The sequence below is a fragment of the Carassius carassius genome, chromosome 39 (assembly GCF_963082965.1).
Source record: "Carassius carassius chromosome 39, fCarCar2.1, whole genome shotgun sequence".
Classification (NCBI taxonomy): domain Eukaryota; kingdom Metazoa; phylum Chordata; class Actinopteri; order Cypriniformes; family Cyprinidae; genus Carassius; species Carassius carassius.
Window position 1 is genome coordinate 27,075,011 of NC_081793.1, and position 15,470 is coordinate 27,090,480.

General features: G+C 37.6%; 1 protein-coding gene across 3 annotated transcripts in view; it reads right to left on the minus strand.

Annotated features, from left to right (window-relative positions):
* The window catches only part of LOC132121715 (dedicator of cytokinesis protein 1-like), a 216,444-nt gene that overhangs the window by 138,049 nt on the left and 62,925 nt on the right, over window positions 1-15,470 (minus strand). For all 3 annotated transcript variants that reach the window (XM_059531438.1, XM_059531437.1, XM_059531436.1), the window contains exons 20-25: window positions 13,974-14,063; window positions 13,599-13,699; window positions 13,388-13,516; window positions 10,852-10,960; window positions 2,650-2,720; window positions 446-552 (exon numbers count right to left, since the gene is read on the minus strand). In XM_059531438.1, the coding sequence (XP_059387421.1) occupies window positions 446-552; window positions 2,650-2,720; window positions 10,852-10,960; window positions 13,388-13,516; window positions 13,599-13,699; window positions 13,974-14,063 (607 nt within the window). The remainder of the gene's footprint in view (window positions 1-445; window positions 553-2,649; window positions 2,721-10,851; window positions 10,961-13,387; window positions 13,517-13,598; window positions 13,700-13,973; window positions 14,064-15,470) is intronic.

The following is a 15,470-nucleotide window of genomic DNA, read 5'->3' on the forward strand; positions in this document are numbered from 1 at the left end:
TAAAAAAAAAGTTGAAACTGCTGTAAGTGATGTAAAAACATAAGTTGACAAAGGTTACTAACTGATCATATATTTTTTTTATTCTTAACTATCAATCAAAATGTTGTATCATTTAATTTTCATTCATGCTAATACTTAATGCAATACAATGAAATTCATACTGACCAGGTCATTTAAAGTTAACTAAATTATTTTATTTTACTAAAGTTTAAATGGGAAAATTGAGACCAATATGGGTACTGATAATTTTTTAGTCAAAGTCAAAGTAAAATAAAATAAAAAGGTTCTACCACTGCACTGTAAACATAAGGCCTCATTTTACCATCAGAAATATCAGAAGAGATGCACTTCCACCAAACGCACCAATCGCAGCGTCTCATGCAGCTCACAGCATGAAGTGACCTTTAGAGAGAATGTGTGTGTGTGTGTGTGTGTGTGTACGTACCATGCTGAGTAAACAGGTCGCTGTGGACGACATCAATCATGCAGTTCAACTTCTGCTTCACCAGACGCCCCAGAGGAACTTTGAGAATAAACTCACTGAACAGCTTACTGCAGAGAGAGAGAGAGAGAGAGAGACAGAGAGAGAGAGAGAGGGGGGGTCAGCACTGCACAACTAGAACTTAGTTAACACTAACAGGTGTGTGAGAGTGTTTGTGCATGCCTCTCTTCTCATCTCTACTTGCTGTTGAAGTGACAGCTCATTTCTAAAACATGCTAAGTGCCAAGGGCTACACCTCTCTGTCCTCATCTCAACACACACACACACACACACACGCGCTTGAGCCCAGGGTACAACAGGACGGCAGCGGCTCTTTTTGTGGAAAGAACTGGCACTTGAAGAAAGCGGGATGAGAGAGGTCTGGCAGACGATGACAGAATTCAGAGATGGCCTCATTCAGCATTTGTTTGGTCTGAGTGTGTGTGTGTGTGTGGAACTCGCAACCTCTCTGCTGGGCAAACACTCTTCCGTGACAATGAACTCGGAGCAAACAACACAATGCTTGCACGGTGTGTGCCAACCAGGCCTCCAGTCATTTTTTCAATCTTCACTCAATCATAGTCAAAAGTGGCAAACACATTTCCTGAAGCACCTGAACTGGCTCTTCCATCATTGGTCAGCCAAACAAAAGTCCCGTCCCCAAATACTGCTCAGGATGCTTCCTGTTCAGAATCTGTGGTTTAACTTTTTAGGAGAATCAACAGATAAATGACTTCCTTACTTTCGTCTTTGCATATTAAACTGTGAAAAAAAGATTATGTGATGCTTGTCATGCCCAACAGTGCCTTTTACCCATCACTGCAATCACAAGAATGTAAATAGGAAGGAAAGCAAACAGAAAGAGAAAGATGAAGGAGAAAAGACGGTGAAAAAAGGGAAAAGAACAGAAAGGGAAAAGACAAGATGAGGAAAAATGACAGTGGGAAAAAGAGGCCAGGTTTATTCTCTGGAAGTGAAGAGAAGCGCAGGAGTCTGAAGCGAGCACAGGAGGAGCTGAAATCCTCTTAACCACACCAAGCTCTCCAACAGCAGGATTAAAGAACAAGCGATGAAGAGAAGAACAGAACGAAGACAATTACAGCGAGAGGTCACTTCAGTCAGCACACAGAAGTGTTTATCTGGCACATCTGTTAAATACACCACTAAACTAAACACACCATCAGCTACTGACCAACCCATATCAGCTGACCACTAGCTGTACTTGGCTGTAACTACTTTATATGCATGCACACAATCATTCAACAGCTCTCAGTCTGAAACATCACTTACACAGCAACATCTGCAGCCAAACACAAGCACATCACAAATTACTCTGGGAATCTAACAAGAATCCCGCTGTTACAAAATGTCACGTCTAGGAAAATTGGCTTGGTGTGGAAAGGCTTTTGTCAGCTAAACTTCTGAGAAGCAGCAGGATTCTTGCCATCATCTCTCACCACATGTAAGTGTGTGTGTGTGTGTGTGTGTGTGTGTGTGTGTGCCATCACATGAGCCGCCTAACTCCATTATAATGCCACTCAGGGAGGAACACATTATCCAGACCAACAGATAGGACGGGCGAGTGACCGCCGCATCTCCACAGCAACGAGTCACTTTGCACCGATTGTGTATTGAATCTAAAGCGTGCGAGAAAGAATTGAACGGCAAAGTGATAAAGTAACTGTAATGACATATGAACAGAACTCCATCAGGCAGAAAGATGATGATGATGTGTTTGTGTGAAGAGCTCCACTATACTCAGACCTGATTTCATTAGCAGCCTCTCAGAGTCACTTAGATGGAGACGGACACCGGAGGAGATGAAGGGCATGTGTGTTTATTCATTTATTTTAATTGATTTCAGAATTGAAATTGTGGGTTAAAATTTCATAGACGTTGACTCATGTGATTATAAAAATAAACATAAAATACAATTCAAAATGAAACCAAAATAAAAATAATAAACTAAATAAAATAAAAAGGTTTTCAATTTGTTGCTCATTCTTCAATGACACAACACTGAAAAACACTCACTTTTCCTTAAACTCATTATTTACTTTTGCCCATGTGCAAACATGCCAGTTTTAAAACATGCTACTGACAACAACAGTTAATAAAAGTCTTTATTCCAAAAAGATATAAATATGAACAATGTCTGATAAACTCACCTGAGCTCCTTCGGATCAAAGACCAGTTTCAGATCATTGACGATAGTTGGGACATATTTCAGTGCAGCACCCTAGAATTCACAAGAAATATAGATAAGCATAATCAATGCTCTAAAAATACTTTAAAACACTGTTGAATAAATGGAAAAAGATGGGAAAATCAAGAGTTAGGCAGCATTAAAAAAAAGAAGCATTTTAGAGGATTGTGTTAATTTCTGCTGAATTGTGCTGTTCAAACTCTGTAAGGATGAACAATGAGGAATCGGAGTGACTTCACATTGTTTAAGGACTGACATGAAGGTGTCAAGAGCCTCAATTGATGATCATCGGAGACGCTGGCTGCTGATAATTCATCAGTCCCTCTGCGCTCAGAGCAAATCCAGATGTGCTAAGCAAACGGTCAATGAAAGATGCACCTCAAGCAGAGAAGATGGTCACAAAACACAAATACTAAAATACTCTCCAGCACACCGATCAATAAAGAGAGCACAGATGAGCCATGAACACGCTTTTTTCCTCCTCTAACTGCTTCTGTAAACACTTAACACTGACAAACTAACTTACTCTCCAAACAAGCAACTAACACTCATCATAATGCAATGTAATGATATAAATAAACGAATAAATAAATAAAACACAACAAACTATAGAAATTGTTCATTGCCTGACATATAAATAATATGAAATAATATGAAAGTGAAAAACATAAGTCTGTAAAAAGAAAAAATTTAGATAACGTTTCAGTATGCAAAATAAAATGTAAAAAATGAAAAAAAAAAAAGTTTAAGAATGTTAATTACAATGTCTAAATAATAAATAAAACCAACCAAACGGTTAATAAAATATAAATACAAACAAACAAGTTTCAGAATGTGAAATACAGCCTTTCAAAAAAAAAAAAAAAAATTATAAATAAAATAAAAAAAATAATAATAAAAATTTAAGAATGTTAAACAAATAAAAACATTTCTTCTATGAAACTAGTCAAATATCTAGAATCTGTGAGAGTGACAGGTCAGTGTTGACAATCGGTCACTAATGGGAATGTCTACTGATCGCTTTTTTTTTATATATTAAAAATGTACCGTTATGACTGGTTTTGTGGTCCAGGGTCACATTGTAGGGCTGGGGCTTCAACAGCCTTCTGGTTTGTATTGGTAGCTACAATTGTCTTTGATGAAGTTTGACAGGAATCGTGTTACACAATCAACAACAGGAAAATGTTGGGAAGCTTTAAGAACCTTGTTTAAGGAAAGACTCAACTCGCAGCTTCTATCTATAACAGCTTTACTGCTGTTCAGCTGATAAATGCCTGGTTTTATTCTAGTCACACCTGAAGATGTGTGAGTCCTGAGAGTTTACAGATCTGGATTTAAAGCGGCTCCTTCCTGTTTGATCCTCATCATGGTGTCAAATTCTGACGTACTTTGAAATCATTTAAAAGAAAAAAGAAAGCATCTGAAAGCAGAGTGAAACAAGAGTCAACACAGGCAGTGATGGATGGGTTATGAAGTTTCCCATTTGATAAATATTCTCTTCCCAGCAGCCCACATAGCGTCTGATTTAACCTGAGAGTTCGCTGCAAAATGAGCTGTTGGAGTTCAAGTGTTCACTAAGACAGTGAATATCTGAGGCCATGACTTGCTTTAGATTTGATGTGTTTTGAAATTGTAACACCAGTCAGGCCAAGACTTTTACAGCAGTGGCTTCACTGAAAGTTTGTCAGTTTGCTGGAATACATCACATCGACTGCCCACATTTTAGAAAGCTGGAAAGTCTGGATCCCAGTTACACATATTTTCAAAAGGAGCGCACAAGCAACACAAGGAAACAAAAACCTCTGGAGTTCTTAAGTTATGGCTAAGAACTGTAAGATGGAAGATGATAATAATACCAAGACATATGTATGTATATTTGTATGTATGTGTAATAAATGCATGATGCATTAAATAAAAATTTTTATTATTTTTTTATATATATACACGACACTGCTCTACTGATCATGTTCTGGTTACTCCACTGCACAAGTCAGATCACTTCCTCCTCACTCTTAACCTCAACATGGTCCCTGACACTTCACTTACCCCTCCACATGTCATCTTTCGACGTAACCTACGCACACTTTCACCCTCCCGGCTATCTGCAATGGTTTCATCTTCACTTCCTTCCCCTAAACTGTTTGCATCTTTGGATGCTAACAGTGCTACTGATACTTTCTGCCCCACTCTTACAGCTTGTTTAGACACTGTTTGCCCCTTATCTTCCAGGCCAGCCCATAACACCCCTTCTGCCCCTTGGTTATTTGATGTTCTACGCGAACACCGTTCTAAGCTTAGAGCTGCTGAAAGGGTGTGGCGCAAATCCAGAAATACTACTGACCTTAATATGTATCAGTCACTCCTATATTCTTTCTCTGCTAATGTCTCCACTGCTAAAATGACATACTACCATAACAAAATTAACAATTCGTCTAACTCTCGCATGCTTTTTAAAACATTTCCTCACTTCTTTGTCCTCCTCCTCCCCCTCCTGCTTCATCTCTAATAGCTGACGACTTTGCAACGTTTTTCATTAATAAAATTAAACACATTAGTGCACAATTTTCCACACCACAATCAGTCAAGCTCATATCACCAGCAAACTTACACTCATTTACATCCTTCTCTTCACTCTCTGAGGCAGAAGTCTCAAAACTCATCCTTTCTAATCACCCTACAACTTGCCCGCTTGATCCTATTCCATCTCATCTCCTTCAAGCCATTTCTCCTGCAGTTGTACCTAGAGCCCGACCGATATATCGGCCGGCCGATATTATCGGCCGATATAAGCTAATTGCATTTAAATCGGCATCGGCATTTATAACGGCCGATGAAACATGAGAAACAGAGTCTCATGCTTCACTCATGTTATGAGTGTTGCATAGTGTGCCCACCAGAGGGAGCTCTGCAGCTCCAGAGTTAACAACAGCGCCAGAAGTCCACTACAGAAGAAAGCGATTAGCCAAGCCACGGAGATGTAACTTACTGTTTTGACGGTGAGTCTGTCGTTCGTCCTGTGAAATGATTGTAGATTTAGTTCATACCCTGTATATAAAAACTGTGTGGTAGTTCTAGCTAACGGTCCTATCATTATCACTTCTAAATATTCTGTAACATCACTTACAGCCGCTAATGCATTGCTATATTAGATTAGCCACAAAGCTAATACCATGTTTATCAGTGGAAGAGCGCGAACGTTAATAGGAGGTCAAACTATAACGTTAGCGTTTAACTTATTCTTATTCTATTGCGGTGTGTTTCCCACATAATAACCGCGTAATTGGGCCTTTCACACAGGACGCGGTATGCACGGCGCTTGCCGCTGGGTTCAGCGTTGCCCTTCAGATACAACGCGATTTGCGCTGTGCTATGGCATAGGCGGAGTTTTAAAAACGTTTAGCGGGAGCTCTTTCATAGTCTGTTCCTCCTCCTTTCGGTCAGCAGCCAACATGTATCCGTCTCGTTGTAAGAAGCGAGCGATAGCGCTAGTCCTGCTGATGAGAATTAAGAGAGAAGCAAGGAAGAAGAGGCTACCCTCAGGTCCAGAGAACAATTTGGTGAATTCAGGCTGGTTACTCTAACGCTAATAGCTTCCTTTTTAGCAGGCCCCTTAAATGCTTGCTATTAACTTGTTTGAAGGTGGTTCTTCTCAAAATTGACAGCGGTGTGTTCATGACACTAACGTTAACCATTCAACTTCGAATTGATTCCGTAATCTTCCGGTAATAGTAGGCAAGACGATGTTCTGTGAGAGCAAATATAGTGTAGTTACAGTAACTACAGTAGGTGCGTCAGAAATGATTAAACCAGAAGGGAAATGTAAATAAATGTGAGCTGAACAAGCACTTTTTTTTTTTACATATTGTTTCAAAGCAGCTTTACAGACATAACAGGAAAATGTTGAAATAATATTGTTAAATATAAGTAGGTAATACCTATTACTTGACAAATAAAAAAATATATATATTTCTCATTTTTGCCTATGTAGGAGATCCCAGTTTATTATTATTATAATTCTAATGATGACATGAGTAATGATACATGGTGATATTATTAATACACATACTTATTCTTTCTCTGTCTCTCTTTCTGCCTACAGATGGCTGAAAAAGGTGAATGCTGTAGCAGCAAAGTGTGGGACTACTTCTGCAAATACTTTAACTTTAGTATTATAATTTATTTACAGTAAACACACAGACTGTTAAAACCAGCTTCAACTGGAAGAAAGTAAAAGTGTTAAATGTTTAAAACCAGACTGTTTTTTGATCATTAAAAAAATATATACTTTTGATGTGCAATTGTTTAGTCATTGAGACTGTAATCGAAGGCTTTTTTTTTAACATAGTCCATTCTGGGAAATGGTTTATACAGCCCACATACATAGAACAGGCAGATATTTTGCTATTGAATGTTGTGTAAGTGCAGTTTATAGAAAATGGGTCTAATATCCAGATTATTTTTAAAATCAAAATATCGGCTTATAAATCGGCTCTTTTCGAGTTAATATCGGCATCGGCCCCCAAAAATCCATATCGGTCGGGCTCTAGTTGTACCTGCACTCACTCACATCATCAACACATCCCTCCACACTGGTGTTTTTCCCTCATCATTTAGACAGGCACGTATAATTCCACTACTTAAAAAACCCAACCTCAATCCATCTCTTTTAGAGAACTACAGACCAGTTTCCCTTCTTCCTTTCATTGCAAAAACACTAGAATGAGCTGTGTTCAACCAAGTCTACATTTCTCACACACAAAACCTCCTTGACAGCAACCAATCTGGCTTCAGAAGTGGACATTCAACTGAGATGGCCTTGCTCTCAATTGTTGAAGCTCTAAGACTGGCAAGAGCGGAATCCAAATCTTCAGTACTTATCCTGCTTGATCTGTCCGCTGCTTTTGACACGGTTAACCACCAGATCCTCCTATCAACCCCACTGGCAAAAGGCATCTCAGGAACCACACTTCAATGGTTTGAGTCTTACCTATTAGATAGGTCCTTCAAAGTATCTTGGAGAGGTGAGGTGTCCAAGTCACAACATCTAACTACTGGGGTGCATCAGGGCTCAGTTCTTGGACCACTTCTCTTCTCTGTCTACATGGCATCATTAGGTTCTGTCATTCAGAAACATGGCTTTTCATACCACTGCTATGCTGATGACACTCAACTCTACCTCTCATTCCATCCTGATGATCCGACGGTAGCTATTCACATCTCAGCTTGTCTAACAGACATTTCTTCCTGGATGATGGACCATCACCTTCAACTCAACCTTGCCAAGACAGAACTGCTTGTGATTCCAGCAAACCCATTGTTTCATCACAATTTCACCATCAAGTTAGGCACATCAACCATAACTCCTTCAAAAACAGCTAGAACCCTTGGAGTTATGATTGATGATCAGCTGACTTTCTCAGACCACATTGCTAAAACTGTCCGATCCTGCAGATTTGCTTTATTCAACATCAAGAAGATCAAGCCCTTTCTTTCGGAACATGCTGCACAACTCCTTGTTCAAGCTCTTGTTCTGTCCAGGCTGGACTATTGCAATGCCCTCTTGGCAGGTCTTCCAGCCAATTCTATCAAACCTTTACAATTAATTCAGAACGCAGCAGCAAGATTAATTTTTAATGAGCCAAAAAGAATTCATGTCACACCTCTGTTTATCAATTTGCACTGGCTTCCAATAGCTGCTCGTATAAAATTCAAGGCATTGATGTTTGCCTACAAAACTACCACTGGCTCTGCACCCATTTACCTAAATTTGTTACTTCAGACTTATGTGCCTCTAGAAGCTTGCGTTCTGCAAGTGAACGTCGCTTGATTGTGCCATCCCAAAGAAGCACAAAGTCATTTTTACGGACTTTTAAATTAAATGTTCCCTCCTGGTGGAATGACCTCCCCAACTCAATCCGAGCAGCTGAGTCCTTAGCCATCTTCAAGTATCGGCTTAAAACACATCTCTTCCATCTTTATTTGACCCTCTAACTTTAACACTCACTATTCTAATTCTATTCTTTAAACAAATCTAACTACCTTTCTAATCTTTTTATATTCTATTTTCTTTTCATTAATTATGCAATTGTATGTGTGTGTGTGTATGTGTAAATACCTCGAACACTAGCTTGCTCTATTCTTTTTTTATTCTATCTGTTTTCTTTATATTATATTATTTAAAATCCCATGCTACATGTACTGTGTTAACCTAACTGAGACTTGTTATAGCACTTATATATCATTGCTCTTTTTGTTGTTTTTGATTGCTTCCACTGTCCTCATCTGTAAGTCGCTTTGGATAAAAGCGTCTGCTAAATAAATAAATGTAAAAAAAAAAAAAAAAAAAAAAAAAAAAAAAAAATTATATATATATATATATAAAATATACGAAAAAAGTATTAAAGCCTCGAAAAGTTCCATCAGTCAGAATTATAAATGCATAAATAAATTAAAACGTTTCATAATGTAAAAAAATCAACTAATTAGTTTCAGTGTGGAAAAAATATTTTCTAAAAATAGATGAATTAATAAACTAATTAATAAAAAAAATTTACAAAAAAAAATATACAAATGTAATAAATGTGTCAGAATGTGAAATAAAGAGACAAACTGACAGACAGATGTTATTTTCAATTTAGTTTGTTAACATAAATGGTGAAAAAAATGATACACTTGAGCTTCATTTCCCCCTAAAACAACTCAACAAAGCAGAAAAGAGAAAAACAAGCCCGACATGTGCAGTAAAAACAGAGCAGCACAAGCTGAAACTGTCATACTGTTTAAATAATAAGTGTGAGGGCATGTGAACACAATGTACTTCGAGCTGACACGCCGTTTCACTCACGTCGTCTCTAGCTTTCCTGTTTCAACAAGGCCAGCGGAGAGAAAAGCACATTCCTTCCCTTGACAGTGCGTCTTAAGATCAATTTTTAACTTTCTGACAAAACCACTAAGATCTGAGTCAGCGACAGACCTGCATCGCTCCAGGCCGACTCATGACCCGTCCACAAGGCCGCTGAGCATGTGTGTGATGGAACAGAGGTGTGTTAATGCAAAAAAAGGAGTGACAGGAAAGGTCAGGGACAAAAATAAATAAATAACTGCACACAAATGGAGGTGGAGCGGAGAAACAGACGGAAGGAGAGGAGGACAGATAGAGTACCTTGAGGAGAAGCTAAAGATTGTGAAGCCAGAGCCACAGTGGACAGAGGAGGAGGTCAGGTGACGAGAGAGACACACAAACACACACTTCAACACATCAAAGACAGAAATATACAGATTCATGTCCAACAGAAGAAACAGAGCAGCATTCTGGGAAGACGTCCTGAGACACAGAGCCTCCAGAGACACTTTTTGCTGTACACTACCATTCAAAAAGTTGATTTTGGTTCAACTTTTTCATGTTTTTTTAAAGATGTCTCTTATTGCTCATCAAGGCTGCATTTATTTGCTCAAAAATACAGTAATAGTACAATTGTGAATTTAAATTGAACTGTTTTATTTTTAATATATATTAAAAAATATAATTTATCCCTGTTATGCAAATCTGAATTTTCAGCATCATTGCTGCAGTCTTCAGTGTCACATGATCCTTCAGAAGAAACATTTCTGATTATCATCAATATTGAACACAGTTGTGCCGATTCATATTTTTGCAGAAACCATGATATATTTTTTACTAGAACTGATGAACAGAATAGCATTTATTTGAAAAAATATATTTTGTAACATCATAAATGTTTCAATTTAACTTTTGACCTTTTTTAAGCATCCCTGATGAATAAAAGCATTATTTTCTTCAATCAATAAATCAATCTCACTGATCCAAAACTTTTAAATGGTAATATACAACATATAGGTGTGCAAATTCATTTTGAGAGGGGCTTTTATAGCAGTCAAATCAGATTGTTCCTCTCATAAAGCATCATACTACTTTACAAGAATTGGAATATATCCTATGTCTAATGTCCTTTTTCGGCCTTTGTTATACGTAAAAGAACAGCATGAACATTTTGAGAAACATCTCCTTTTGTGCTGCATGTGTGGACTGAAGTCACACCAGGCACAAATGTGTAAATGTTTTAGTTTAGAAAAACGTATTGCTCTATTAGCGCAGCGCTTAAACGTCCAGCTCATCAGAAAGCGGCTCCTAGAGCGTTCTCACCTTCACCCCGCTGCTCCCTTCAGCACTGCTGTTCATCATGCCGTTAAACGAAGCAAAGAGAATCCTCAGGGACTCCATGAAATCACTCTCGCCTTTGTTCTCGTAGAGCCTGACGGAAAACACACAAACAGCAGATGATCAGGGGCTCGAATCATTTCATCTAAATCATCAGAGAGGAAGCAGCTCCATGACACCAAAATAGCCAGAGCCACATAAATCCACATCAAAAGCAATGTCTCAAACTCCAGACACAAACACACACACACCTGTTCACTGGCACCTCTAAACTAGCTCCTGATCACAGGCTGATCAGATTGATGAATTGCTTTGTAATCTAGTTTGAAGGGCAGAGAGCTGACGGGCCGTCTCGGCTCTGCTCCAAAGAGCCACACAAACACCAGGAGGATTCCCGCGCTCACGCTTTCATTAAATGCTCACCAGCGGCCTTTGCTGATGAGATTAGTGCCAGCTGGTTTTCTGTGCTCTGGTTCTGGTGAGGGTCAGACATTCTCCACCTCATCCAGAGCGTTTACATTAGACCGGCCCTCCATCAACACAAACACACGCTTAGCTAATGGACTGTCAAATATACCGAAAAACTGTATTCTTCACGCTCCAGCTGACCATTCATTACTACAGTTAAGGGGAGATATGGTAGAATTTTATTCTTTTTATTTTACAGTTTCTCTGTCATATGTAACTCCAAAATCAAATGAAAAATAAGAAATTATATTTTGCAAAACTCAAGTCAATCAAAAAAACACAAAAAGATATTATAAGAAATTTTGAGGTCTTAACCTCAAAATCAAAAAGAAAAATAAATTATATTTCGCTAAAATAATAAAATAATAATATAATAATGTGTGTGTGTGTGTCCATGGACCACAAAACCAGTCTTAAGTATAATTTTTTTTTAAATTAAGATTTATACATCATCTATAAGATGAATAAATAAGCTTTCCTTTTTATGCATGGTTTATTAGAATCTGACAATATTTGGCTGAGATACAACTATTTGAAAATCTGGAATCTGAGGATGTAAAAAAATTGAAATACTGAGAAAAACCCATTTGAAGTTGTCCAAATGAATTCTTAGCAATGCATATTACATATTATCGAAAATTAAGTTTTGAAATATTTACGGTAGGATATTTACCAAAAATCTTCATGGAACATGATCTAGATCATCTTACATACTGTATACATACACACACATACATACATATGCGTTGTCATCAGATTCATTTGAATGAGAATAATGCAATAGAAAGATCCTGAGCAGGGCTGCAGTAAACATTGAAATTGATGAACATTTGTTGAAACCACATATCGACTCAGTTTTAATGTCTGACACTGATAGCTATTTAAACTTATGATAATTGTTATTTTTTGCCATATTTCTCATCATTTCCATGGCGGTGTGCAGCCCTGTCTAGCTGATCTCTGACTCAGGACGTGTGCGGTCGGGTTGGGCTAAGTCAATCAGATCAGACTCTGCTCATTAGTGTCTTTCACAGCGGTCTGCGGTGTCAGACGCTCGGAGCGCTCAGGCCGTGAAAGACCATCATATACTTCACCTGCAGACAACAAGCTAATCACCAGCGCTGAACTTCATTTAGGCTAACTCATTACTCAACATGTCCACCGTCTCCCTAAATCAGCCCCGCTGCTCATTCCACTTCCTGTCTGCCTCAAACACATCCTCCATCCGTCAGGAAACAAGGGTACTTCAGTTTGCTGAAGGTGTGGCATTTCAGATCTGCCCAGTAAATCAACCAATCACATCTCTTAGCCTTAACTGCAGCTTATTGGCTGAAAAACACATATCACGAAAGAGGAAAAGAAATACGTTTTAGAGAATATGCTGGATACGCCAACATTTATTATCTGCTAGCTTTCTGCCACTCATCACCTACTTCACAATACAGATATTAAAGCTGAGCGATTAAAAAAAAATTATAATAATTTATCCGTTTTTTTTTTTTTTGTAAGGCAGCACAACTTGGCCAAAAAGTTGAGATCATATATCAATATGGCTATAAAATAACTAATATTGTTGGCTATAATACGAATATTGTTGGCTCTGTCAAATTGCTGTGTTCCTCTTTTTTTAAGTGAACGCATAAATGCAAATAAGTATTATAATAAATAAATCATGACTAAACAATAACTAATTAAGCACTAAAAAAATTATTATTGTCATACTTCACTGTAAAATAAAATAAAAAAATAATTTAAAAATAATAACACAAAGACACAAAAAACACAGTCCCTGTTATATTTTTAATTTTTTTTGCTAGCACCAATATAAAATCACAACATATTCATTATATATTTCTTATGGTCATCAATGACTTCAATGGATAATGGTGCCTCTAGCCCCCAAAGTCTCTACTGCCAAAGCAAGTCAAGCTAACCTTCATTCCCTGGTTCAGACTTCAAGCACAACTCCTCGGATTTGGGCATGACATGCTTAAAGCTCAGCTGTGAGATGAATAAAAGATCTGAGAGCTCTGAATATGAACGAAGAACATACTGGTTGAAGAGAACGCGGGATCTCACGATGAACTTGAAGATGTACTCCAAAGCCTTCAGAGCTTTCAGCAGCTGCTCTGTCAGCTTCTCGGCGTTATCCACATAGTTCTTCAGGACTTTTGTCAGCTTTCTGAAAACATATCCACACACAGGGTGTTACAAATCAAAACAAGGCACATACTAACACTGAGACGGCAGAGTTTGCCCCTCACGTGTAGGCCAGGGTGGCACTGAAGTGCTTGCGGATGTAAGTCTCCAGAACCGGATTGAAATGATGGAACTTCCTGTCTGCGATCAGTCCGATTATGAAGACCTTTCAGAACCAGAAAAAAAAATTATTAAAAAAAATAAAGAAAATCAGAAAATTAAACATGCATATTATTATTATTTTTATATTATTTCGACTTTTAATTATTATTGAGTAGCAGTACAGATAACTATGCTATTACTATAATTAAACACAACACACAATACTCATACTGAGCTGTTTAGATTGAAACAAACAAATATATATATATATTTATTTTTTATTATTTTTTTTTTACATTTGTGCAGATTTATTAAAGCACAGGCCATGATTATCTTACCAGAGCATCAAACACTAGAGTATCAAAGGTCTCACTGTCCGAGTTCTCCATCATAATGTTGAAGAGGGCATCCAAAGTGTCCTGCAGAAACTAAACACACACACATACACACACACAGATTATAAAACGAAACAGGAATACACACAACATAGTGTGATGGTCAGTGTAACAGGATGATTTTAAAAGCTCTGTGCTTTGCTCTGAATCAATTACTGAAAAAGCATAAATGTGTAAACCGATACGCTGTCAGCTTCATGGACTGTCAGTCTAAAGCACATGCCGTCCACTTTTATGTCTGCCGTCATTCAGTTGATGCTCAGTGACAATCCACCAAGGACATCACAGCAGGAAGAAAATTAGAGCTTGAATCGAGCTCCACAGACCTAGATGTGCCACAATTCAGATACAGGAGCAGCCCTTTCATTCTCTCGGCTCACTTTAACTGAATGTATCTGTGTGATACCTAGATTAGTTCTCAATGCCATAGAGCATGCAAAGATTTTTTTTAAGGATTATAAATAGATTATGGTCCCTTCAAGTGCCAAGAATAATAACTATGTGAGAACTAATTATTCTCATTTAAAATGAGACTGACAATACTAAGGTGACGAAGATACAAGATAACAAAATGTAAAATAATTAAACACAAAAACAAACAAATTAAAAAATGAAAAGTTTAAATATTTTTTTTTTTTTTCAAAAAAATAAGAAATTATACAAATGAAGCAAAAAAAAAATAATTATACGAGTGAAAAAAAATAAATAAAACCAATGAACAAACTAAAAACATTTGGAACAAAGAAATGTTAATTTTATTTATTTATACACTGAAACATCACTAATGTGTAACCACAAAATGATGAACATGATAAATTTTCCCTGAGAACCACATACTGTATTCATCTAAAAGCAAAGTGTATTATATTGCATTATGAAAACAAATGCATGATTCATGTTTCTAGAAAGTGTTGCCAAGGATCTTGTTAAAGCACATTTCACACACACACTTTGAGGTTTATAAATAAGATTGTTCGCACATTTGCTCCATTTCTGCACTTACAAATGTTCAGTGTGAAAACTAATTTAAAAACTGAAAAGCTCAACCTGAGGATGAGTGTTTATGTTTGGCACATCTGCTGCGAGGAGAGGAAGAATGTGTCCTTGAGGGGAAATAAATAACTGCTCACACTTACGGCGTTCAGGCTGCCCCGTATATTCAGGACAGAACAGGTCACAACAGATACGAAAGTCTAAGTCAATAACAGTCATCAATCTGTCCTCAGTCTGAGTGTTAAAGGTGCCTCGCTCACATCAGGTGTACACACACCTCAGAAAGCAATCAAAAAATAAATAAACTGCAAGAGATGGAGGAAGAGAACATTATTCTGATGAAAGGACATGGTGGAGATGATTCTTCCTGAGAAGAGTCAGTTTTCTATATCTATCAGGATATTTGTTCACCGAGCTGCAGGCAATGGAAATGTGAACGAATGCCAA